At 58.1% G+C, this 21,948-nt stretch overlaps 1 protein-coding gene across 3 annotated transcripts in view; it reads left to right on the top strand.

Moving 5' to 3' along the window:
* TOM1L2 (target of myb1 like 2 membrane trafficking protein) overlaps positions 1 to 17,280 on the top strand; it is a 34,472-nt gene extending 17,192 nt beyond the window's left edge. The window contains exons 12-16 of one of the 3 annotated variants that reach the window (XM_044433415.1): positions 1,552 to 1,627; positions 5,154 to 5,219; positions 10,013 to 10,072; positions 12,863 to 12,899; positions 13,865 to 17,280. In XM_044433415.1, the coding sequence (XP_044289350.1) occupies positions 1,552 to 1,627; positions 5,154 to 5,219; positions 10,013 to 10,072; positions 12,863 to 12,899; positions 13,865 to 14,016 (391 nt within the window). In that variant the 3' untranslated portion in view covers positions 14,017 to 17,280. The remainder of the gene's footprint in view (positions 1 to 1,551; positions 1,628 to 5,153; positions 5,220 to 10,012; positions 10,073 to 12,862; positions 12,900 to 13,864) is intronic. The other 2 variants (XM_044433416.1, XM_044433418.1) reach the window with 2 other exon arrangements.
* The last annotated feature ends 4,668 nt before the right edge of the window (positions 17,281 to 21,948 follow it).

Here is a 21,948-nt window from a genome sequence, read left to right on the forward strand (position 1 = left end):
TTCCCCTGCTTCCGCCTGGCTTCCTGCGGCCTGCGGCGGCCCGTCAGTTCTCCCACGCAGGTGGCCCTGGGTCCGAGCCAGCGCCACTGAGAGGGATACTGCCAGGGCTCTCCTGTGTCGCTTTCATCCCGGTCTTTCTGCGGAGACCTGTGGCCAGGGCGTGAAGCCGTCCAGTCGTCCCTCTTCCACTCATCCCAAGGGCCGGGAGACGTCCCGTGAGGCTTTCCCTTCCTGCTGCCCCTCGGCTGCCTTGGTGCCTCTCTGGCCGAATACGCTGGGTGGGGGACGCCTCTCAAAATCCCCAGCTGCATCGCGTTGGACTCAAGCCTCGCCCTGTTCCGGCCCTTGCTAGGGATGAAAGGCCGGGGGACGTACGTTGGGTGGCGATTCCGGCATTTCGGCGCACAGTGCCAGGGGATCTCCTCTGTGGGCTTCTGCTTTTCCTTGCGGAACGTACGGAGCGCCTTGCCTCCGGCGACCCATCGCTTTGGAAGGCCTGGTTAGTCCACTGCTGCCCCCTCTTAGGCAGTTGAAATAGAGCAATGCAGGGTCCCCGGAGACTCGCCGAGTGAACGAGGGCCTCCCTGGATCTCCGGAGAGGTTTGGGCGCAGCAGCACGGAGCTCTCGTCTCCAGGCCTTTAGCTCCGCCCAGCGGCTGATTCGTGGGTCCCTTCAGACCCTCACCCCCCCGCCTGTATTGTGTGGGGATGTTGCGCATTAAAGGTCAAGCTCCCTGCGCCAGCGCAAGGCAGACCGCGGGAGATGGATAACCGTCGTGCGTGTGTGGCGGGGGGAGCCGAGGAAGCACTTGCGTGTGGCCCCACTCCCCACGGCAAGCACGCGCATTTTAATATCCATAAATTAAGCCCTTTACTAGCTCGTGTATTGTACTTCAAGCGTTTGCTAACCTCTGTTTCAGAATGGAAATCCTGCCAAGGAGACGGCGTGCAAGTCACACCACACGAGGGAGCTGGGGGGGGGGGGGTTGTGGGGGGGGAAGACGGCTGGCCTGACTTGGGAGACCCAGGCTCAGGGGCCCACGGACTCTCAGCCTCCCCTCCCTCATGCGGTGGTTGTTGTGGGGATCAAATGGAGAGGCGGAGAACTTTGTCAGCTGCCTGGGTTCCTTGCAAGAGGGAGAAATGGGGGTCCTAATGCAATTTAACAACAAATTGCATCTTATCCCACCTTTTTTCCTTTTGAGAGGAGCCCGAGGTAGCTCGCTTATCCTCCATCCTCAGCCCACAACCCTGCGATGTAGTCCGGGCTGAGAGCCTGTGGCTGCCCAAAGCCCCCCGGAGAGCTTCGCGGCCAAGTGGGGCCCGAGCCCGGATCTCACAGGTTGCCAGTCTGACGCGCTCACCTTGTCACCGGGCAGCCTCTCCCCCGCCCTGGCTTCCCCAGGCGGCATCCTGGCCTGCCTGGGAAGGGAGCCAGAGCCCCAGACACCTTGAGGCTGCCTGGCTGGGCAGGCTGCCCGGGTGCCTCCGCGCTGGCATTTGCCGCTGCCTGGCCGATTCACGACGCTCATCTTCTCTCCTCTGCCCCAGTGTGACGTACGAGGACCCCCAGGCGGTGAGAGGGCTGGCGTCCGCCCTGGATGTTCGGAAACACAACTCGGGAGGGGTAAGCGGCTGCTCTGCTCTGTTGAGTCGCACGCCAGAGGAGATGCCCGGCCTTCGGGTTCGCTGGGTGCTGGCGGCTGCGTCCCCAGCGTGCCCTGGCTTGCTGAGAGCGCAGGGGTCACCATTCCGCGCGGCGAAGCCTCGCTTTCCCAGAAAGGGTCCGGGATCCAACCCATAAAGCAGATCTCTGGAAGAGCTGAGCAACGTGTTTAGGTGGCGCTTCTGCAGGAGTGCCAAGGGCTTGCCGTCCCAGGGCTCTGTCTTAGCGGCAGTCCGGATGCCAACTGCATCCGAAATCAAGTGTGTAAGTTAGCGACCTCTGGAGAAATGCCGAAATCGTAACTCCGAGGGTGTAGGCGACTTTCCGAGCGTGCCTCCTTCCGAGGAGCTGAATGGAAGCTCGCGCATGAAGGCGCCTTTTGTCCTGGCAGAGGAAGTTTCTTCCCCTTTGGGGGAGAAATCCCTTCTTTTCTTGGAACTCCCACCCCGTTCGCTTTTGAAAGCAGCGCAGCGTGTGGGTTCCCCAGTCCCTCCCTCTGGCTTTGCATTTCGTCCTCTTGAGGGTGCAAGAGAGCCGACATCCCTGCCCTTTCCCTTCCCTCCCCTCCCCTCCCCGCCCCCACCGCCTTCCCCCACCATTACAGGCTTCCCTTATCTGCGTAGCCTTCCTTCCCCGGGGAGTCATAAGTCCATAAGTCGTGCTGCACGGCGGGTGAGGGAAGGGGCGGGGAACAATCCGTGGGGAACGCAGCTTCTGTGTGAGGCGGGAGAAGCCGGAGCGGTGGCCCGGAGTGGGTAGAGGCGCAGCGAGCCACCGGCCGTGGAGGGGTGTTTCCTTTGGCCTAGCAGAAGAAGCTGGGGTGGGGGGAGCTCGAGGAGCCTGCCTGATGCCCTCCCTTGACGGCATGATCAGTGGGGAGCCGGTGTGGGCCGCTGTGCGGGAGGGGTCCCCTTCCTTGAGAGGGGCACCCCAAGGGAAGCGATGAAGGCCGCGTCCTCCTCAGTCTCCCCTGCGAATTCTGCTTATGTGCTTGGAGCAGTTTTGTCCAGCTGCTCAGCCAGAGAGGCTCCCAGAGCGGCGTCAGCGGGGTGCTTCCTCCGCTCTGGCATGCAGTTCAAAAGACACGGCATACAACGAAAGGGGGATGGGGAGAGAAGCGGGGGAACCCTCCCGTGTTCACCAGCCCGTCCCCGAGGAGTTCAGCACGCTCTGGGCCCTCTTGCTCGGCTAATGGGCCATCTCAGTGAACGGGCAGTCCAGAAATACAGCAACCCAATTCCAGCTTTTCCAGCTTGGGCTCTTCCAAGAGTGTTCTGGCCAGGCACTCGGACGCAGCCTTGAACGCCCGTTTGCCTCAGTCTTCTGCCGTCACCGTTCTGTCCTGCCTTTCCTCCGGGGAGCACAAGGCGCCCCTCCCCGGACCGCTTGGGGGCTCCCCCGCACTTTATCCCGCAACCACCTGCCGAGTCGGCTTGGCTGCGGGACTGTCACTGGCCCAAGGTCTCCCAGTTGACTGAGGATTCGAATCCCCGTCTCCCAAGTCGTGTCTCAGCACCAGTCACCACCCTGCTCTGAGCTTTGACCACACGACGCATCAGTAGCGTTCTTTGGCCAGGCAAACCGGGTAGGGCTGATCGCCCCGCAGCAGGGGGCGCAAGGGGCGGGCTGTCCGAATACCTGGGGAAGTTGCTGGGGAATGGTTTGCATCGTGTTAGGATACCAGCCTCAAATCTCTCTGGATTTAGCTTCCAAGAACTTTCCAGGGCTCTGTTCCCATGGTGCTGGGGAGCAAAAGCAGAGGGGGGTATGACCCATGTACCCCAAAGGCCAGCCTATGTTAGCTTAAGGCTCCGATTGCCAGTAATGAAGCCTTAGGAGGGATTTTTTTGTGGGGGGCGGGGACAGAAAGGAAAGCTGGCGAAGGACCGTGGTGGAGGGAAAGCAGGGCCAGAGCTGCGTCCCAGGATGGATGGGTTTGGCTGGCAAGGCCAAGCTGAAAGACCCTGGAGTCCCCGCTGTCTTTTCTGAATTGAATCCCTCCTCTGCGGCCCCTGAGCTCTTTGTGCTTCTCCTGTCCACACCGCTGTTCTCAGCCCGAGAATGTTGTCAGTTCAAAGGGGCTGCCTGAGTTTCTCGGAGGGGTCAAGGTGTGGGCAGGTGTGCTGCTCTTCAGACTTTGCTCACCTGTGAGATGTCACTGGAGCGTTTTGCTCTTTGGCACAACCCGGAGGCTGTTGGCAGCTGCGTCGAGTGGCCCTTTCTTAATTGCCCGTGGCCACGCTGTGTTTATTGCACAATTCGACAACTAAAAATAGGAAGGGCAAAACGGCTTTCATGATAGGCATTCTTTAGAATGCAACAGGAAGTTTAAGTCGCATGTTGTTTTGGAAGTGGGTATAAGAAGAAGCATTTCCTCTTGTTTCCAAAAATCATCATGCCCAAAGTAATTGAAACAGGCTTACAAATGCCGTGAAGATGCTGGTGGAGCTTGAAGAGGGAAGCGTGTGGTAGCTTCTTCTGTATCATCTCAGCTGCATTTGGCCTGTGTGTCGAATTCTTACATTTAGGCTGCAGTCCTCTACCCATCTTCCTGAGAGTAAGCCTCATGATTAAGTGGGATTTCCTTTTGAGTAGCCATGTGCGGATTGCAGGTCCTGGACAGCTTGGGTTCTGCCTGCCTTGGAAGTCTTTCCCTGTTTCCCAGGATATCCCAGATCTTGTGGGAGCTCGGAAGCAAAGCAGAGTCAGGCCTTGGGAACAGGGTGGGGGACTCTGGAGAGGGTTTTTCTCCCTCATGAGGCTGTACCTGGTTTTCAGGAACCGTATTGCTGAGCTTGTAGTTTTGTCTCTGATCTCACCGCTCGCAGTCTAGTAATTTTTACTGTGTGCATGGTACTTTACTGATTTCTGCGCCATAAGCTACTGTTGCCTCCTTAACGCCAGGTTCAAAGGGGGAGTGCGCATGCAGGGAAAATATATGCTCATCGTGTGAGGGACGCTTCCCACGGTACGTCCTGTTGGCACAGAAGCCCGTTTCTTGGCCTGAAACAGTGTCTCCCTCAGGCAAAGGGATCCTGGGCCACCGGCGGACATATGGGGAGGCCGTGGGGTGCTGCTTCCCAAAGGTGCCCCCCCCCCCCAGCAAACCAGCTCCTCCCTGCAGTGCTTCCAGGTGCCCTTGTGCTCACTGGGCGAAAGACAGAGGTGGTGCTGGTTGGGAAAGGAATGGATTAGCCCAGCAAATGCAGCATGTCGCTCTCCTGGGTGCCCTGGCATACTGTGACTGGCGGTGCTTCTGCCCTCCGTCTCCGCCTGGCCCCCTGCAGGTGATTCTCACGGCCGCGGGCAAACGCCACCCCTGGTGCTCGTCCGCGGAACAGGACGGAGGGACCTGTCCCGAGCGCCCTCAGTTGGGGGCCGCGTGTGCGCCCCTTGCCCGAGGGGCGGTGTCACCTCGCTGCTGCCGCTGTCTTGATTCCTGACTGTTTCTTGTTTCTTAATGGCACTTTCTGTTCTCAACTCGCAGAGGAGAGGTAAAGGTGGGAGCTCAGACATGGAGCCCATAGACAAGTGGCTAATGACCCAAGGAATGGTGAGGAGGACTTCGCCAGCCGAGTGACCCCCCCCCTTGTCGTCCTCCCCCTCATCCCCCTGGAATAGCATAACCACCCTCTGTCTGCCTGTCACTCAACCTGTTGGACAACCACGAATTGGACAGTACAAGGAGGTGGATCCCTGGCCGTGGTGAGGGAGGCAGGGCTGGCCGAGGCTTGGCGACGTGGGGCACAGCTCTTCAGCGGGATGTGGAGGGGGACGCACACGTCCCTGTCCATCCGCATACCTGTTTCCAAAACCAGGATGGACCCTCTCCCGTTCCTTTTACTGTCTCAATTTATTTCACATCTGTGCAGTATCCGCTTTCCATCCCCGGGGTAAACACAAGTTCTGCTTCTCTAATGAATGAGGGGAGGTGTGTGTTCCTTGCCCTTCTAAAATGCAGTCACCCAGTCCTGGGGCACTGAGCAACCCAGCCGGGCGTGTGAGAAGCGCAGCTCATCCTGGACTGTGCTTCCTCTTCCTCACTGCAAAGGTTCTGGCAGGTGGGGTGGAGGTGGCGACTGAATGCAGTGCCCGTCGGGCAGGACCTTTGGGTAGCGAGGAGGAAGGCCGTCCCCCCCAAAAATTCTAGCAGGGCAGGCTTAGAAGCAAGCCAGATGGTAAACATTGCCCGTGGTTCAGGCCCCATGAGAGCCCACCCCCAGAGGTTGAGTATGGGTTGAGTGTATCTTGTCTTGCACTGTGGGTGGTTACGTTGCCTGAACCCAACCGAGATAAGAAACCTTGGTGGACAAGCCACAGTGTACAACCCAGCAATAAAAAATGGGTGGTTAGCAAGCCATGGCCTGTTAGCACAGCTGGGTTCAGACAGTATTTTTAATAACCCTCACTCAACCCATCAGTCCGGGCTAGTGTGTTGTCCGAACCCAGGCAGTAATTTAACTGAGGGAAGTGAAGGGGTTCATAAGACTGCGAAGCCCCAAGTCAAAATTGGCTCAGCGGCACCCCTGCTTCTGAAGGAATGTCACATGAAACGGGGAGCGAAGGGAGGCCAAGTCAGCGCGCGAACCGGAAGTGAGCCGAGACACGGGGTGCATTCATGGGTGACCTGAACTGGGGGAGCCTTGGCTCCTGCCTCCTCCCTGCCACACGCTTCTGTGTCCCTAGAGTTTCTGACTTCAAGTCCCATCGGCCCCCAGCCAGCGTGACCAGTGGCCACAAAATCCAGGAGTCGTGGTCTAAAACACCTGGATGACACCAGGTTGGGGCTTGCTTGCTTAGGGGGTGAAGCCCAGCCAGCCAGGAGGCGGGACCGCCTGCCGTCATCCCGACCCGGCATTCAAGAAGCTTCCGCCGCTGTGGCTCTCGGGAAGCAGCCCTCTTCTCCTGGAATACGCACGAGGGGACATACCGAGGGGACGTGCGCTGACTGTTTCTTCTGCTGCCCAGAGGCACCGAGATGGGGGAAGATGGCCTCTGGCCTGCCACGTCTCTCCCCCTAGGCCCTCGGCTGTTTTCCAGCTCCCACGACACCCTTTCAGTCTGCGCTCTTTGGTTTTCTTGGTGGCAGAGAAGCCCCAGTATATTTGGTTCCCATTGGCTCTTAAAAAACGGAGCATGTAAGGCTCCCCAGGCCGCATTTCCTGCGGACTTGCGTTTGTCCGGCTTGGGAAAAAGGATACTGCTTTCCTCATGGATGAGCCCACGGTGGCAGCTGCGGAGGACCGGCCCGACCAGTGTCGCCTCTGCCTTTCCCCTGTCAGCTCCCTGCCCTTGTTTGTTTTAATGTGGATGTATCCAGCGTTCCCTAGAGTACAACTAATCCGTAATTCAGTTTCTGTCTCAACTAGTGTTAGCGCTTAACCACGTCCATTAACCGAGCATGTAACAAGACCGGCGGTGCCGGCTCATGAGCATTGCCTGTGTCAAGGGTTCTGCAGCGAAGAATGTCATCTGCTGGAACTCCCTTTCAGGGCGGCCAGAACGGCCTGGGTGGCCAGTGGGGTGTCCCTCTGCGGGTCCCCCGAAGCAGACCGGCCTTGCTTGAAATCCCCTCTTGTGAAACGGTCCAAATGGGAGCTTAGCTGTAGCTTGACACAAACTCTGACCTGGCGCAGCCTGCTCTGCAACTCAGGCAAATGGGATGATCAACGATGGGTGGAAGTGAGCTTCCAAACCGTGGCTTGTGCTCGCTTGCGGTCCCTTACACCGGCGGGCAGGGGCGATCGCTTGGCAAAGGGAAGATTAAACGCCAAGAGCGCTGAAGAATGATGGGCTTGTTTGCTTGGAGTTGCGAGCCACGGCTTACTTTCCCAGTTCTGGCTGTGCAGGCCACGCTTTGGTGCGCTGCTTGAGCAGCTGCCTGCAACAGCTTCCTGATCCGTTGCTGCCGGGCCCAAGACTGTGTGCAGAAATAACAGTCTTCACCAGGTCGACGGGGCCTGGAAGTGCACCAGCCACATTTTCTTCGAGCAAATAATTTTTCGTGCGGGTTTGAGCTTGGAGAAAGCCGGTTGGGTGAGTTTGCAGCAGAAGTGGGTTTCGCATGGTCCCGACTGGCTTCTCCTGTGTCACACTCACCTCTCCATGCCAGGAACAGTTTTGCAATTCTGTGGTATCTGCCCTTCCTTAAGGACTAGGGACTTTCCTGCTTTGTTTGCCAAGGAAAGCCAACATTGTGTTGTTGGACAGTAGTGAAAAACACAGAGCCCGGCTCTACGAGTCAGGTCCTCTAAAGGAACGTGTTAGGCTAGACCGTCATGTGAGAACCTTGGAAGCGAGGTGTGTTGTGTGTGCACACATGAAAGAGAGAGGGCATCGCTGAGGTAACGATCATCTGAGCCCAAGTAACGGGGCGAACATTTTAGAAATGTCTCCCCTTTTACTGTGCTGAGTTGTAAAGCTTCACCTGCGGATTGCTCAGGCCTGCAAATATCCTTCGAAGCTTACAGGGCAAAGAACAGGAGCACCATCCACCCCAGCGTGCCGAACCACAACTCCTACCATCCACGGCCAGCATAGTCAGTGGCCACGCTGGCGGGGGTGATGGGAGCTGTAGGTCCAAAGAGCTGCAGGGTCTCCACTTCTGAAAGGATGCTTTAATGACCAAAGAAAGCCTCAAGGCCAGGACTGCCTTGGTCTGAATGTGGGCCCTTGAACGGCAGGCTGGAGAAGGTGCCCCGTGCCCAGCCTCCCGTGGGGCTCCGGCTGGAAACGTGCCCTGCTTTTCCGCCACAGGCAGCGGGGGCTTCACGCCAGTGCCCGCAAGCTTGGCAACAGGGTCCCGCATGTCTCTCTGCACAAGCGAGCCCCACGCAGTTCAGTGAGGCCCACTCCTTGCTGCGTGGGTGTAGGGGTACAGCCTGACTCGTCCCTCTGCGGCAGCCTGTGCTCGGAGGGCCCTGTGCTGTGCGGGCCGAAGGAGCTTTCCCTTCTGCTTCAGTGCTGCTGCTTTGAAAGGCGGGGAAGTTGCTGAAGGGGCAGCCCTGGGTGGAGGCAGGCCCCTCGGATCCGCTGGCTTGGCCATCCCGTCCAGCCTGTCCCTGCAGGCCTGCTGTTTGCTTCCACCGGGTCGCCCAACCATGCCAGCCGCCCTGAGGCCTGAGCGTTGGGCTCCCCACGCTGAAAGGCGGACCCGCTGCCGTTCCTGGTCCTCCTGTCCACCCCTCATCCGGGGCCTCCCCGTCCTCGTGCTCCGCTGAGTCATCTCGCTGAGGAAGCCTGGCTCTGGGGACGATCCACCCACCTGGAGCTTGGGCAGCTGGGCATTTCCCTTCCAGTCCCAGCCTCGGAGGAAGGTCACACAGGGGCCTGCCCAGTCACCCGCCCATCGCTGCACAGTCCGTCTTCCCTATAGGGTGCTTGCCACCAGAGAGCCACTCTGCGCTTTCTGCATGCACGGAGGAATGCACCTTCGGAGGTGGCCCTTCTTGTGCCCTGCGGATGAATCCTCTCGGAGGAGCGTGTGCATCCTCTCTGAGCCCAGGCGATCAGAATCGACACACGTTACTCGGAGCACTTTCTCCACGCACCTGCTAAGCGATGTACTCGCAGCTCGTCCGTGTCAGCTTGAAAGATATGCTGCATTTACAGAAGCTTGCCTAAAGGAGAGCGTGTTCTTTGAAGGACATAGATGATGAGTTTTTAAAAGCACTTTTTAATGCTCAGTACGCATCAGACCTCTTTAGCTTATGGGGAAAACCTTGCATTGGCCAGCACAGAACCTCCCCCTCCATCTTCACGCAGGTGTGGAGACCGGCAGCTTCTGTGGACTTGCGCACGCTCATCCCATAATGCTCAGCCTCGGGTTCGGTTTGCTCCTGAGCCACAGGCCAGGCGTGCACCTCTGGGTCAGGTTGCCCCCCCACCGTCCTCCAGCTCCTTTGCTCCATTCAAAAGTCCTGCTGGTATTCATGGCTTAATGGCCTTTCTGGCTCTGTTTGTGTGCTGGGAGCTCCAGTGTTAAGGGATGCAGGTTCTCCAAAGCCAACGCATTATTTTGGCCCTTGTCCCAAGGGGGGTGATCGACCCCAGTGCTTGCTCTCGGCCATTTCACTCACGGCAACCCTTCATTTAATTGTCACAGCGCTATTGTTCTCCTGCTTTGCGTTGCTGTGTTTGTGTGCTGGGTTTGCGTTTCTGTTGGGGTTTTGTTTGGTGAGTGCATTATTCAGTTGCAATCCTTCTCCAACAGCAACAGTCCATCTTACGTGGCTTTATGTTTTTTCCCCCTCCTTTGTGTCTCGCTTTCCCACTCATTCTTTGGCCGTAATTGTGACGTGTTTTGGTTTTTGCCTGGCTTGCTGCGTCTCTTGCTGCATCCCCCAGATTCCCGTCACACAGTCCTCTGTCATGGATGACATTGAGGAGTGGCTGAGTACAGACGTGGTAAGACCCTCTCTTGTTCTGTTTTCTTTTATATATTTTGTGCGCAAGGATCCTGCAAACTGCAGTGGGGGAGGTGGTGCTTGTCCTGCCGAAGGCGCTCTGTGAGTCTCTGGCGCGGACTTTGCCGCTCGGGGCCCCGGACCCAGCATCCTCCTGCAAGTGCCGCAGGACAAGCTGGCGCTGCGTTCAGGCCGTGCGTGCCAGGGCTTGCGCAAGTGCAAACCAGACACCCACACTTTAGAGAAGCCCTGTGGGAGTGGCGGGCGGGCGGCGGGGAGGGACCCTGGCCGGCCGTGTTTTGTGGCTGAACGTTGGAAGGGGCCGAACGGAAATCCAGCAGAGAGGAGACTTGGGGTTGGCCTCCCATGTATTGCCAGAACAAAGGACACTCCATTGCATAGGCTGGTGGATGGCCTTCCCTGCATGCATTGGCCCAGTCCATGATGCAGTCCTTGTGTGTATTGCGGGTGGGGGGCAGGATGGCAGGAGAGAGATTTTTCAAAGAGGAGGGTCCCTCAGCTGGAGGGTGAAGTGGTGCGGTCTGTTTGGCATCTCGCTGCCAGCCCGTTCTCCCACACGTCTGTACTAGGCCACAAAGATCAGAGCAGGAATGAGGTGGAAGGGGGAATGTACCATTAAAATTTTCTAAATAAATAAATAAATTAATTAAAATGCACATCTGCCCCAGCCAGGATTGCCACTGGGGAAGGATAATGGGAGTTGTAGGCCAAGGGCTGCAAGTTTCCCACTCCTGAACCAAATACAGACACACACGGAGTGTCATGTTTTGGGAATGCGTTAAAAATGCACGGACAGCAAGAAATGGCAGAGCAGCACGAGCAAAGCTTACAAGCATTGTGAGGGCTCGATCAGACACCGCTTCCCCAGCAGGCAAGATCTCTCCTTCCCCGGAGACTCTTGTCCTTCGTTTGCTTTTAAAGCACAAAAGCATTCAAAATGGCTTCTCTTCCCCGAACTGTTTGCGCCTGATTTGCCATTTCAAGCTGGGCCCAAGCAGTGCGGAATGAGGTGGTAAATTAGGGGATGGAATTCCAGGAAAATCTCCCCATACTGGAAGAAGAGGCATCAAGAGAGCAGATGCAGTTCAGTGTAAACAAGGGTGAAATAATGCACATGGGCGGGGTGGGGGTACCCCAACTTTAAATGCAAACTGCTGAGATTTGAGCTAGTGACTGACCAAGAAAGAGCTCTTGGGTTTGTGCTGGACAGGTACATAAAAATGTCAGTCTAGTGAGCAGCTTCTGTAGAAACAGCAAACTCCACATTAAATATAGGGTCGAATATAACAATATATATTTAAAAAGAAGCATACACTGCACAGGCACACCTGGGAGCTGAAGGGGAGAATCCCGGGTTTTCCATGTCCACCTGTGTAACGTGTGGCCTGGCTCCTGGAGTTGGGCAGGAGGGTGCCAGTGATGCAGGGAAAGATTCACAGCAAGTTCCAAAGGTCTCGGATCTACCAGTTTTGAAGAGAAAATGATTGCAATGCATCTTCAGGGCATTTTATGTAGGTACTCTTTTCTTTCTCATGACAATAATACCAACACGGGTCAAGCACATGCAAAGGTGTTTACCTAATAGCCAGGCGGTTTGCACATCCTATTAATGGCCCTGATTAATGTGTGGGTGCTAACGAGGCGCGCCCACAGAGCAGTTGCGGGTGGCCTGAAATGCTGAGGAGGCTGGGCACCTCTGGGCAGCCCAGCCCAGTGAAGGCGCCTCTGGGCAGCCAACTCTCCAGCCAACCTCTGTGCACTTAATTGTGGGGTGGGGTGGGGGGTAATTCGGGAAGGGAGAGCCCCGTTTTGAAGGCGCCACCTGCATTTTCTTAGATGCAGGTCACCGTCTCCGCAGCCCTTTCTGCGTGTGAGCAGACAGCCTGTGCTTCACAGGAGATGTGGCTTAGTAACCTGCTCCATCTCTTCCTCCCCAAATCTGTTGGAGCCTCAACCCTCTCCCCAGTTTATCTCTGCGTGGGAAGGAAAAGCAGGCCTTGATGTGGGTGGGCTGCCAACCCGCCATATCACTCCCCCCCCTCAAAAAAAAACCCTAAAGGAGTTTCGTGCTGCCTCCCCTAAAGTTCCCTTGGGGTGGGGTGCCTTAAAGGAATGAGCAGCACTTCGGAAAGGATGCGGCTGGGAAGCCAGGCTGGCAGACGAGCGGGAGAACACGAGGCTGGCGGCTGAGCACACATGGTTCTCCCGCCAGTTTGGCTGGGAAGCCAGGCGCAGCGCTGCCGTGTGGCTCTGCTCCCACACCGTGTCTTCCCCTCTCCCCAAATCCGATTCCACCCTGCATCCAGGGGGAGTCTTCTCTGTGACAAGCGGGCCTCGGGGTGACCTCTTGGCTCGCCCATGCCAGAAGAAATGCCCCCACTCCCTCCCGTCTCCTCCTCCTGGAGGGGTTGTGCTGGAGTGGTTCCTCGGGCATCCGGTTTTACCTGTCACCCTGGTTTCCTTTGGTTTGGAAACGTCCTGTCCAAGGAAGGCCCAGGCAGGAAACCCTGCTGCCTCTTCATGGCATGGCAGTCTTGGCCTTGCTTTCCCTCTTCGGTGCACAGAGGAGAGTGGCTGGTTCTCCCTGGAGGGAGGAGAACCCTCAAGCAATTTGGGCTGCCTTGACCGGCGTTAATGCTATCCTACACTGCTGTGACCGGATAGTTTAATTGTTGGACCAGGGTGCATCCCCGTACCACGATCAGCCTGAGGACTTCTGAACTCATGGTGGTATTTCTCCTTCCCCACCCCTTTCTCGTTCCAATTACAGAAAGGAGATGAACTCGAAGAAGGAGTGACGAGCGAAGGTAAGCGAGCACACGCGCACGGAGGACGTGCGCCACCTTGCAAGGCCACCGCAAGACCCTGCACATGCTGGGCGGGCCGGAGAAGTTCAGGGAGCCACAGCGGGGTGGGGAATGCGGCCCCCTGGGACCCCCGGCCTTCCTCTTCCGTGGCTCCCAGTCAAGGGCAAGATCTGGGGCAAGAGGGATCGAGGGCTGCACCCCGCGTGGAGCTGCTCCTCAAGTGGAAAAGGAGCTGCCTGGGTTTGCACGAAGAGGGCCTCGGGTTCCGTCCTTGCCACCTTCCCTGAAGAGCTGCTGACGAGGGCGGGTCGCCTCCTCTGAGGGGCTGGGGAGCGGCTGCGAGTCCGAGCGAGGCAGCGCTGCCCTCGCCAGACCCGGCTGCTTTATTGAAAGCGTCTTCACACGGCTCCGCAGCCATGAAGCCGCTCGGAGCGGTCATTAAAACAAGTCATCCCCGCCTGTGGGCTCACAGGCCCAGCGAGGAAGCAGAAGGGGTGAGGTGCGGAAGGGAACTCGGGTCGTTCAAGCAGGGCTGGCGGAAAGGCCGGCCGGCTCCCCACCCTCTCCTCTAGCCTGCACTGGCCTCTGGCCAAAGACGACTCGGTGGGTTCTGGAGCGATGCTTAAATCAGACTGCCACTCCGTCGGGGTTTATCGCCTGGCCTGTTTCCTGGCTTCTCCCCACGGCTGGCCGTTCTGAGTCCACTTGGCAAAACGGGGAGCATTTGCGGAATTTGTGAAGTCCTCAGCTGTGGTGGGTTTGTGTGGAAAGGAGGCCGGGAGGGGCTTGGGGGTGGCCATTCCCTGCCTGGGCTGAGAGAGGAGGCTCCGGGTTCTGCAAAGCATGGGGCAGCCACAGAAAAGCGCTTGCAAATGGCCTGCGAGAGTCCTCGCGCCTCCCAGGTAGCGCCGGGACCCCCAGATTCCAGCCCAAACACCCGCTCTTTGACATTTTTCGAATTTCAGAGTTTGACAAGTTCTTAGAAGAACGCGCCAAAGCTGCTGAACGGATCCCCAACCTGCCCTCGCCGCCTCAGGAGGAGCCCACACCACTGACGACAAACCCGCCCAGCAAAAAGAAGCCTGAGCGCTCGGAGGACGCCCTCTTCGCGCTGTAACGCCCCTCCTGCTGCGCTCCGTGTGTGGAGGGACACGGCCGTGCAGTCGAGCGGTCCTCGTGCTTTCCGGCTCCAACGAGTCCCCGGTCCTTCCTGGGCATCATAGATGGCCTCTCATCTCTCTCGGAAGCGATCCAGCCCCGATCAGCTCCCTTTTGAAAGTTTCTTTCTGCCCAGCCCTGTCACTCCGGCGGCTGTCCTTTCGCACCTGCTTCACTCCACTTTCACGTCCCAGGCTGGGAATGCTCCTTTTCCGTACTGTCTTAAATGCATGGACGCTCTCTCCCCCTGCGCCCCGATACAGAAAGAAACCCATCCGGGCTTTGGTTGAGGTGGATGCCGCGTTCTCCGCCAAGCTGGTCCAAAGCACGCGGACGCTCGGAGAGTCTCGGATAACAGCCGAGCTTGTCTTTGCTCTTGTGGCCTAGGGAGCCCACCCAGCTCTCGCTGCCTCGCTGTTGGTCCAGTGCAAGAGAAACCCTTCCCCTGGCAGGGACCCCTCCAGTCGGAGGTCCAGTGTGTCCCCCTGGGCTTCTGCCCCTCCTCAGGGGCAGGGGTGGGCTGCTTGCCGCCCTTCAGATATTTCCGCCTAGAACTGCAGCTTTCCTTCCCTCGTGCTTTCGGGGGCCTTTTACATTCCCCTCATGTCCCCTCTCAAGGGCCGCCCTTCCCACGGCTTCCTCGCCAGCCTCCTTCCGGGCATCAGCTGCTGAACTGCAAATGCGTCTCGACCGGTTGTCCCTTTGCCAGCGGGCCCGCCTCCCGCCTCCCGGCCCTTCCTTGCCCTCCCATTACCTTGGCTTGTGCTTGCGCTTGTGCTTGCGCTTCGCTTCGAGAAAGAGAAAGAGGTCAGCTATCATCCGGGGGGGTCGAGGGGCGGGGAGGGGGCATCTCATGCTGGTGAGACGTAAACCGCGAGGACCTGGGAATCCCCGTAGGAAGTGTCTCCCCTGTGTGAATGATCTCTAAGCGACACTAAAACAGCCCCCCCAACGGTGGCGACAGGCTGGGGAAGGCTGCACGAAATTCTGGGTGGGGTCCGTTCCGGAGACCTTTCCGCTGCGGCTGAAAATATTTATTGGTGTCCCGACTCAGTGGGGAAGGCTTCTCTGCAGGACCCCCCGCTGAAGTGTGTGTGTGGGGGGGCGTCCTCCGGTGCCCCGCTGGTTCAGAGCAGGTGCGGGAGGCCTTCCTGCTGGATCGGGCCTGTCATCACTGCCTCCACCCCCCCTTTCTTTCCCCAGCCCTTCGATAATGCGTCTGCATGCCGAGGCATCACACAGGGAGACGATGCTCCCCGTGTAAACTATATTCCGTGTGGCAGGTGTGTCCCCATCCCCGTTACCTTATTTTAAAGCATCTGCAGGATACAGATCTGTCCAGGAGAAATAGGTCACAGACTCTGGAATGTATATGGCAATGACTAAGGAAGGGGGGTGGTCCATGGCACGGGCCATCAAGCCTTCCCCCAGGCCAGATCGCCCCCGCGTGCTGGCTGGGCCGGTGGGGTTGGAGCCCCACACGTCCGGAGGGCCACCTCAGGGTGGGAAGGGCAGCTCCCGGCCGAGCCCGGCCACGCAGCCTCCGGAGTCCTTTTCCGTCTCTCTCTCCGTCTGGGGAAGGACGTTGGCTCTCGAGCAAAGAGTTGAGGAGTGGCGCTGTCCTCTTCCCGGGCAGGCCGGGCAGCCACGTTCCCGTCTGCGCCCGCGTGGGAGACCGTTGTCCCTCAGCTCGCCACAGCCCCTTTCTCCCGGCCCCAGCCTCCAGGCCCAGGCGAGCGCCAGACCGGGCAGGCTGTCTCGGGGCAGCCGCGCCCCTCCCCGCCGCTGTGCCGGGCGGGCGGGGGGCAGCGCGAGTGCCCAGCCTGGGCAAGGGGGGACGGAGGAACCGTGGTGGAGCTGGGGAGGCCAGGCCAGCCTCCCCTGCTCCAAGGAGGCCGGCTGGGGCCCAGCACCTCGCTGGCACGCGGCGGGTCCCAGGCAAGAGGAAGCCTTTCCTGAGCTCGCATGGCCGCCCCGTCTGCCTGGATGCGCACTGCGAGGAAGCCCCTCTGCTGCTGGTGCCAGCGGCTCTCCCAGAGCCCCTTAACTGACCAAGAGCACTTGCACACCCTGAATGCGGAGAGATGCCTCGCGACACCCTCCCTGTTGAGTCTCCTGACCAACCGGCCCTTCCAAGGCTGCGCCTCCTGGCGGGTTTTTCCTGGGCGAGGGAGGGGGCAGTGGGAGGAAAGGGCCATGGCGGCCAAGCCGGGCGCGTTCCCCTGCAGTGGCCCGGGCACGTGCGCGTCTCCACCGAGCACCGCGGAACGCAGGTGCCCGATGGGACCCTCCAGCACGCAGTTCGCCTCCGTGCGGCTCTCCTGGGAGACCGCAGGCCAAGCCCCGGCCGAGAGCAGCGCCGCCAAATGCTGGCTTCACGCGCTCCAGAAGGGTTGGCCCAGGCCGGCTTGGAGGGGCACCGGACGGTCCCTGCCACCCTCGGCGGGACGCTGCCCCTCCTGCAGCCTCCCCAGGTACGGCACCTGCAGCAGGAGCAGACGCACCTGAGCAGCTGAGACCTCCGTGAAGCGCCTTGCTTCGAAACGCCCGCCCGTTCCATGCGGTGCTTCCGAAGCTGAGGCAAGCCGAGGTGGTCTGGATCGCTTCGAAGGACGGGCGGTCCTGGGCCGTCTGCCCCACTCCCATCCCCTGCCCCCACCATTCCTCCGTAGGAAGCCGACGTGTCTGCAGGCATCTTCCGTAGTGAGTTTTTAAGTCGCACACGCTCCTTTTCAGCCCCAGCTGCTAACTGCAACTCATCCCCCACCTCCCCACCGTAACCTGTGTCATAGCAGCCTCGGCTGTGTATTTAAAAAGTCTAGGTGTGTCCAGATAAAAAGTGGATAATATTTATTTACTGAAAATATTCATGTTTTTGTTTTCGTTTGCGGGGAGAAGGTTGGAGGGCAGGGAAAGGGAATTGTTTAAAAAATGTAAAAACAGCTATGTATAAATAAGAATTCTTAAATGCCTTTAAAACTGTCTTCTCTCTTTCCTGGCTTCTCTCTTTCCTTAGTAGTGATGGTGTCTGAAACCTGCTGGTTTTTGCATAAAGATGTTACTAATTAAGCTGCCATCACTTAACCCTCATTCCAGAAGTCATCTGCCTGTGTGTGTATGTGCGTGTGCGTGCGTGCGTGTGTGTGTGTCTCTGTACATTTTTTTTTGTCCTTGCATGTGAAAATACTCCAATAAAATATCATCAGTGCAACCTGCAGCGTGATTCACGGCTAGAGCAAGTCTTTTCGCTTCCATGATTCGGTTTGGCTCCGGGATTCCAGGCCCTCGTACGGAAGGCACAACCCTCCAACCTGGCCTGCTTTTAATAGGAAACCATTAGCTGGGAGGGAAAACGAAAGAACAGAGCAATGGGTCCCTTTTGTCTAGAGGACAGTCCTCTGTGGGACGGCTGCAGTGCAGTTCTGGTGTGATGTTACGAACCACTGGCTTTCTCCGGCGGCCTGAACAGACAAGCGGCCAGGCCGCTTGGTTGCTGGCCCTGCACTGCGGCAAGGTGTGTTTCTGGCTAAATTATGCCGGTCACCTGTATGGATGAATTAGCATACGCAAACGTCGTCTAAATCGTTGTCCGTTCTTGTCTTTTTTGGTGATGCATTTGCTGTTTTCTTGCTGATGCAGAGAGAGTTGTTGAACCTGGGCGATCCTGAAGTGCTCATTTCTGTCCTTCCCTGCCCCGTTTTTAAGGACTTCCCCCACCTCTTTAACTGAGCCCGATTTTCTTTCTCCTTTGGGCTTGAGAAGCAGCACTATTCTTCTTCGCAGGGCCGGAGGCACTTTGAAAGCTGGGAGCCTATTTGCGGTGTTCAGGTGGTGCCCACCTTTACGTCTATGAAAGGTGCTCCTGGTGAACGTAAGAATGCAGGAAGCGGCCTGGCACGGAGGCCATGAGTCCACCCAGCCCTGTGCTGTGGCTGCTGCCTGGCGGCTGTGGCTCCCAGTGCTTTTGGCTGGATGCTTTCGCAGCCCCACCTGGAGATGCTGCAGCCGTCAAACCCAGGACCAGGCAGGCATGGGGAGACTCCTGGGCGCCACGGCCCTCCCTGACCAGGAGGTGCCTGCAGCACAGCTGTGCTCTGACAGCTTTTCATTCGCATGAAATTCCCCGAAAATTTGATTCTCTGACCATCCGGGCGGTGTGGCCTTGCCAAACTCTTGTCTGTTTCCAAGCTTCTTCAGCCATCTTTGGAGAAGGAAGGACCCGCGCAGGGTCTTTGGTCGGATGTTATCTGAGATGTGTGTGTGGCAGTGCGAATTTGAGCCCTTTGGGTGCGCATCGAATCGTGGCCACAGCTCTGTTCTCCATCCCTCTACGAATGGCACCTGGTCCATTTCTCGAGGGGAAAAGCCCGTGGGCACCGGCAAAGGTCTGCATTGGCCAGCGTCCTGTTTCCAACCAAGACGCGCTTCCAAGAAGCTCCTTGCCATGGGCATGAAGACAGCCTCTGGTGGTCCAAGATCGCGGGCAGCACGGCTGGGAGGGAGCTGCTGAGCGCCTTCCCTGCTGGTGTGAGCAGAACACTGGATTAGATGGACCCCGGGTCTCACCGGTCTCTTCCTAAGTTCTTATATCCTGTTCAGCCCTCAGGACTCGGAAGATCAGAAGGCACCCACTGTCCATCTCGTCCAGAGATGGAGTTTCTGGCCTCCAGGCATGGCTGGACTGCAACCCCGCCCTCCCTCCCCACTGGCTGTGGCTGATGGGGTTTGCACTCCAGCCACATCCATGCGTTCCCCATTATTGACCTCATCCAGCGCTGTGTGTTCCACGCTGCCCATCCCATCTCTCTAGAACCGCGTTCCCCAACCGGGTGCCTTTGAAGTATTTTTGGACTACAACTCCCATGTTTCTGAGGCTGGCAAGGGTTGTAGTCCTGGCTCCCCAATGCCAGAGGGAAGAGCTGAACATCACGCTGCAGGGTCTGGGGGTGATTTGGGATGCTAGCCTCTGTGCTGTGAACTCTCGAGATATTTTCCAGCAGTTCCGCCTTCTTCACGGCCTTTCTGTGCTAAGAAAAAGGACGGAAGACCAAGGACGGTTAAAACTGGAAGATGACGGCAGGGCTTCTCTCAGATCCTGCGAAGACATGTTGATGACTCAAGCAAAAAGGGAAGCAACTTGGTACCACCAGAATGAAGTAGAATAAGCCGCCCCGAGGCTTTGGCGAATGGGGCGGCACAGAAGTTTACTAACTAACTAAATAATAAATAAATAGAATAAGGCATTTTCCAAAGCGCTGGAAGCTAATTTAATTTGATGACTCTGATTCTAACTGCAGTGGGGGAGAGGAAGGGGAAAAACCTCTCCCTCCATCACACCGAGCAGAATTTCATAAGCCGCTGTCCCGTCATTGCCGCCCCCTCAGCCGCCTTTTTCCAAACGAGAAGCGATGCAAATGCTAGCGACTGTCACGTGTCTGTTAGACCTTCACGCAGCCCTCCCGCCTCATCTCCTGCAACCAAGCCGCGATATTGCCAGGCCTCCTGGGAGACGGCGCCCGGCACCGGCTCCATAATTACACAGCCTGAGGTCTGTGGTGCGTCTCACATTGCTGCCAGAAAGGGCATGAGAGCCAAATGAGGTCACGTCTTCGCTTGTACTCACCTGGGCGCACAGGTGGCCCAACGCGAGCTCCCGGGGCGGCACGGCCTTTTCTCCAGAGCATGGGCGGACTGAACAAGCCGTGCGACGCACGGCGAAGCAGGGGATGAGCGAGGCCCCTCCGGAAGGCAAGCGGGGATGGAGGCGAGCGGCTTTGCCTGTGTAAGGCCACGGCAGATCCGGTCGGGATCAAACCTCACAGCGCCGTACAAGCTCAGAGGTCCAAGGTTGGGACCAGCTGCTGGTTAAGGCAGGGATCTGGGCGCACCTCAGAGGACGTGTCTTTCCACCTCTGCTGGGGTCGCCTTTTAAAGACCGCCCTTCTCTGCCCCCAGTGCCTGTACGCTCAGGGACACTGATGCTCGCGCGTGCTTGTTTTCCAACCCTGCAGTGTCTGCAACGGGGAATTATGTAAGAAAACAGCGTGGCGGACTCCATAGGTTCATGCACAACATCGGAGTGACCGGACCAGGCCAAAGACCCATGGCACGGGCGGGGACCCGGTTCCCTCCAGATGTTGCTGGACTCCGTCGGCCCCGGCCAGCACGGTCACTGGCCAGGAGCGATGGGAGCCACAGCCGGGCGCTGCTTCTGCACTCCGGGCACCTGCTGGATGCCCCTGGGCAGGGCGTGAGGGCAAAGCCGCCTCTTTCAGAAGCCCAGGAAATGCTCTGGCCGCGCAAGCCTCTCTCTGCTCCCCCCCCCCCCCGCAAAGCTGGCAGGGATGCACGATTGTGGCCGGGGTGCCTTGCCTTGCTCCAGGCCCTGCGCTGGTTCGAGGTCCCCCGGGTGAAAGCCGCTCTGGGGTCCCCCGGGTGGCCGCTGCGCAGCTCCCCAGGAGCGCCGGCACCGTGGCCGGCAGGGCCGCTGCACAGCCTTGTTTACTGCTGTTCCCCCAGCGCATCATGTGCCGTGGCCTTTGTTTGCTGGACGGTTCTAGTAAAATACAGAGCCAGCTTCTGTTTGGGAGGGAAGCCGGTCCTGGCACTGAGCGAGCAGAAAACTTTGGGAAGGAAACCAGCCTGGCCCTTGCGAGTTTCCCCCACGGCCGAACCTGCTGTGGGCCAAGCGGCTGCCCTGCAGGCAGTGCCTGGACTCCCCCCGCCTCATCTAGGCCAGCCATCCCCAGCCAGGCCCCTCTGGAGGTGGCGGACTGCAGTCCCCATCATCCCCATTTCCTGGCTGGCTGGGGGTGGAGGGACCTGTAGTCCCAGATTGGGGAAGGCTGGCGTCGAGACCGCAGGGGAACGGGGTGGGAGTGAGCAGGAAGAACCGGCCGCTGCTTCAAGTACACAGTCATGGGCATTTTTCTTCCTGACCAAGCTCCCGGGTTCTGGGCTGACCAGAAATCCAGGAACTTTGCCTTGTCTTCCTGCCTCCAGCCGTCTGTGATGGGGAAAACTGCACCTGTTGAAAATCTGCCTTGAGGCGGCCTGAAAACCAAGTGCCCCCGTGCCATTGTTTGGATGGGTGGGGGATTAACACGGCAAACAGAAGGGGGAGCGGGCCTAGCTCTCCTCAGCACCTCTTGCAAGCCCGTGCTTTAAACAGGGGGTGCTTCCCCTCACAAGCATCTGGGCAAAATCTTGTAGTTTTTTCCAAACTACTTCCTCTAAATTTTCCTGATGGTGACGCCTAACATTCCTGAGCGTTGGCCATGGGAGCCAGCACCAGTGGATCCAGTGCGACACTTCTCAACAGACATGCGCTGGTTTGCATTGTTAATCTCAGCTCCTGGATCTCAAATGTGTACAAAGGAAAAAGCCCTCTGCCCATGTTCAGAGGCACTGTTGCCTACCTACCCTGCCTGCAGGTTGCCTTATGAGAAAAAAGGGCTTAGCCTTGCCTCAAAGGGAGCCTCTAATAATTTAATTTTAATATTTATCTTTAATATTTTAATATTAAAATATTTACTGATGCTCTTTTAATATTTACTGATGCTCTTCTGAATTATCTACCTGCTTCCTGGAAGCGAATGCAGAATGCGCGGCCAGCACAAGCGCTTCTGGCAACGAAGGGTGTGATTCTGCGCACACACAGACAGGGAAACTGTCCAGCGTTCCTACTGGCGGGGGAGACCCCCTGCCCCGCTGAGGCCGCCTTCCTCCCTGCCTTCCCCTTATCCTCGGGGAAGCCTATTCCGAGTTTTGCAGGAGCTCCATATTGTCGAAGCTGGGAGACCATGCACAGCTCCTGCACCATGCGCAGCTCCTGCAAAGCTCAGGAGAAAAGCCGCAGTGGATAAGAAGCCCCGAGACCCAGGCGCTGCCT

Source organism: Varanus komodoensis, unplaced genomic scaffold, assembly GCF_004798865.1.
Source record: "Varanus komodoensis strain SLA01 unplaced genomic scaffold, ASM479886v1 scaffold26, whole genome shotgun sequence".
Classification (NCBI taxonomy): Eukaryota; Metazoa; Chordata; class Lepidosauria; order Squamata; family Varanidae; genus Varanus; species Varanus komodoensis.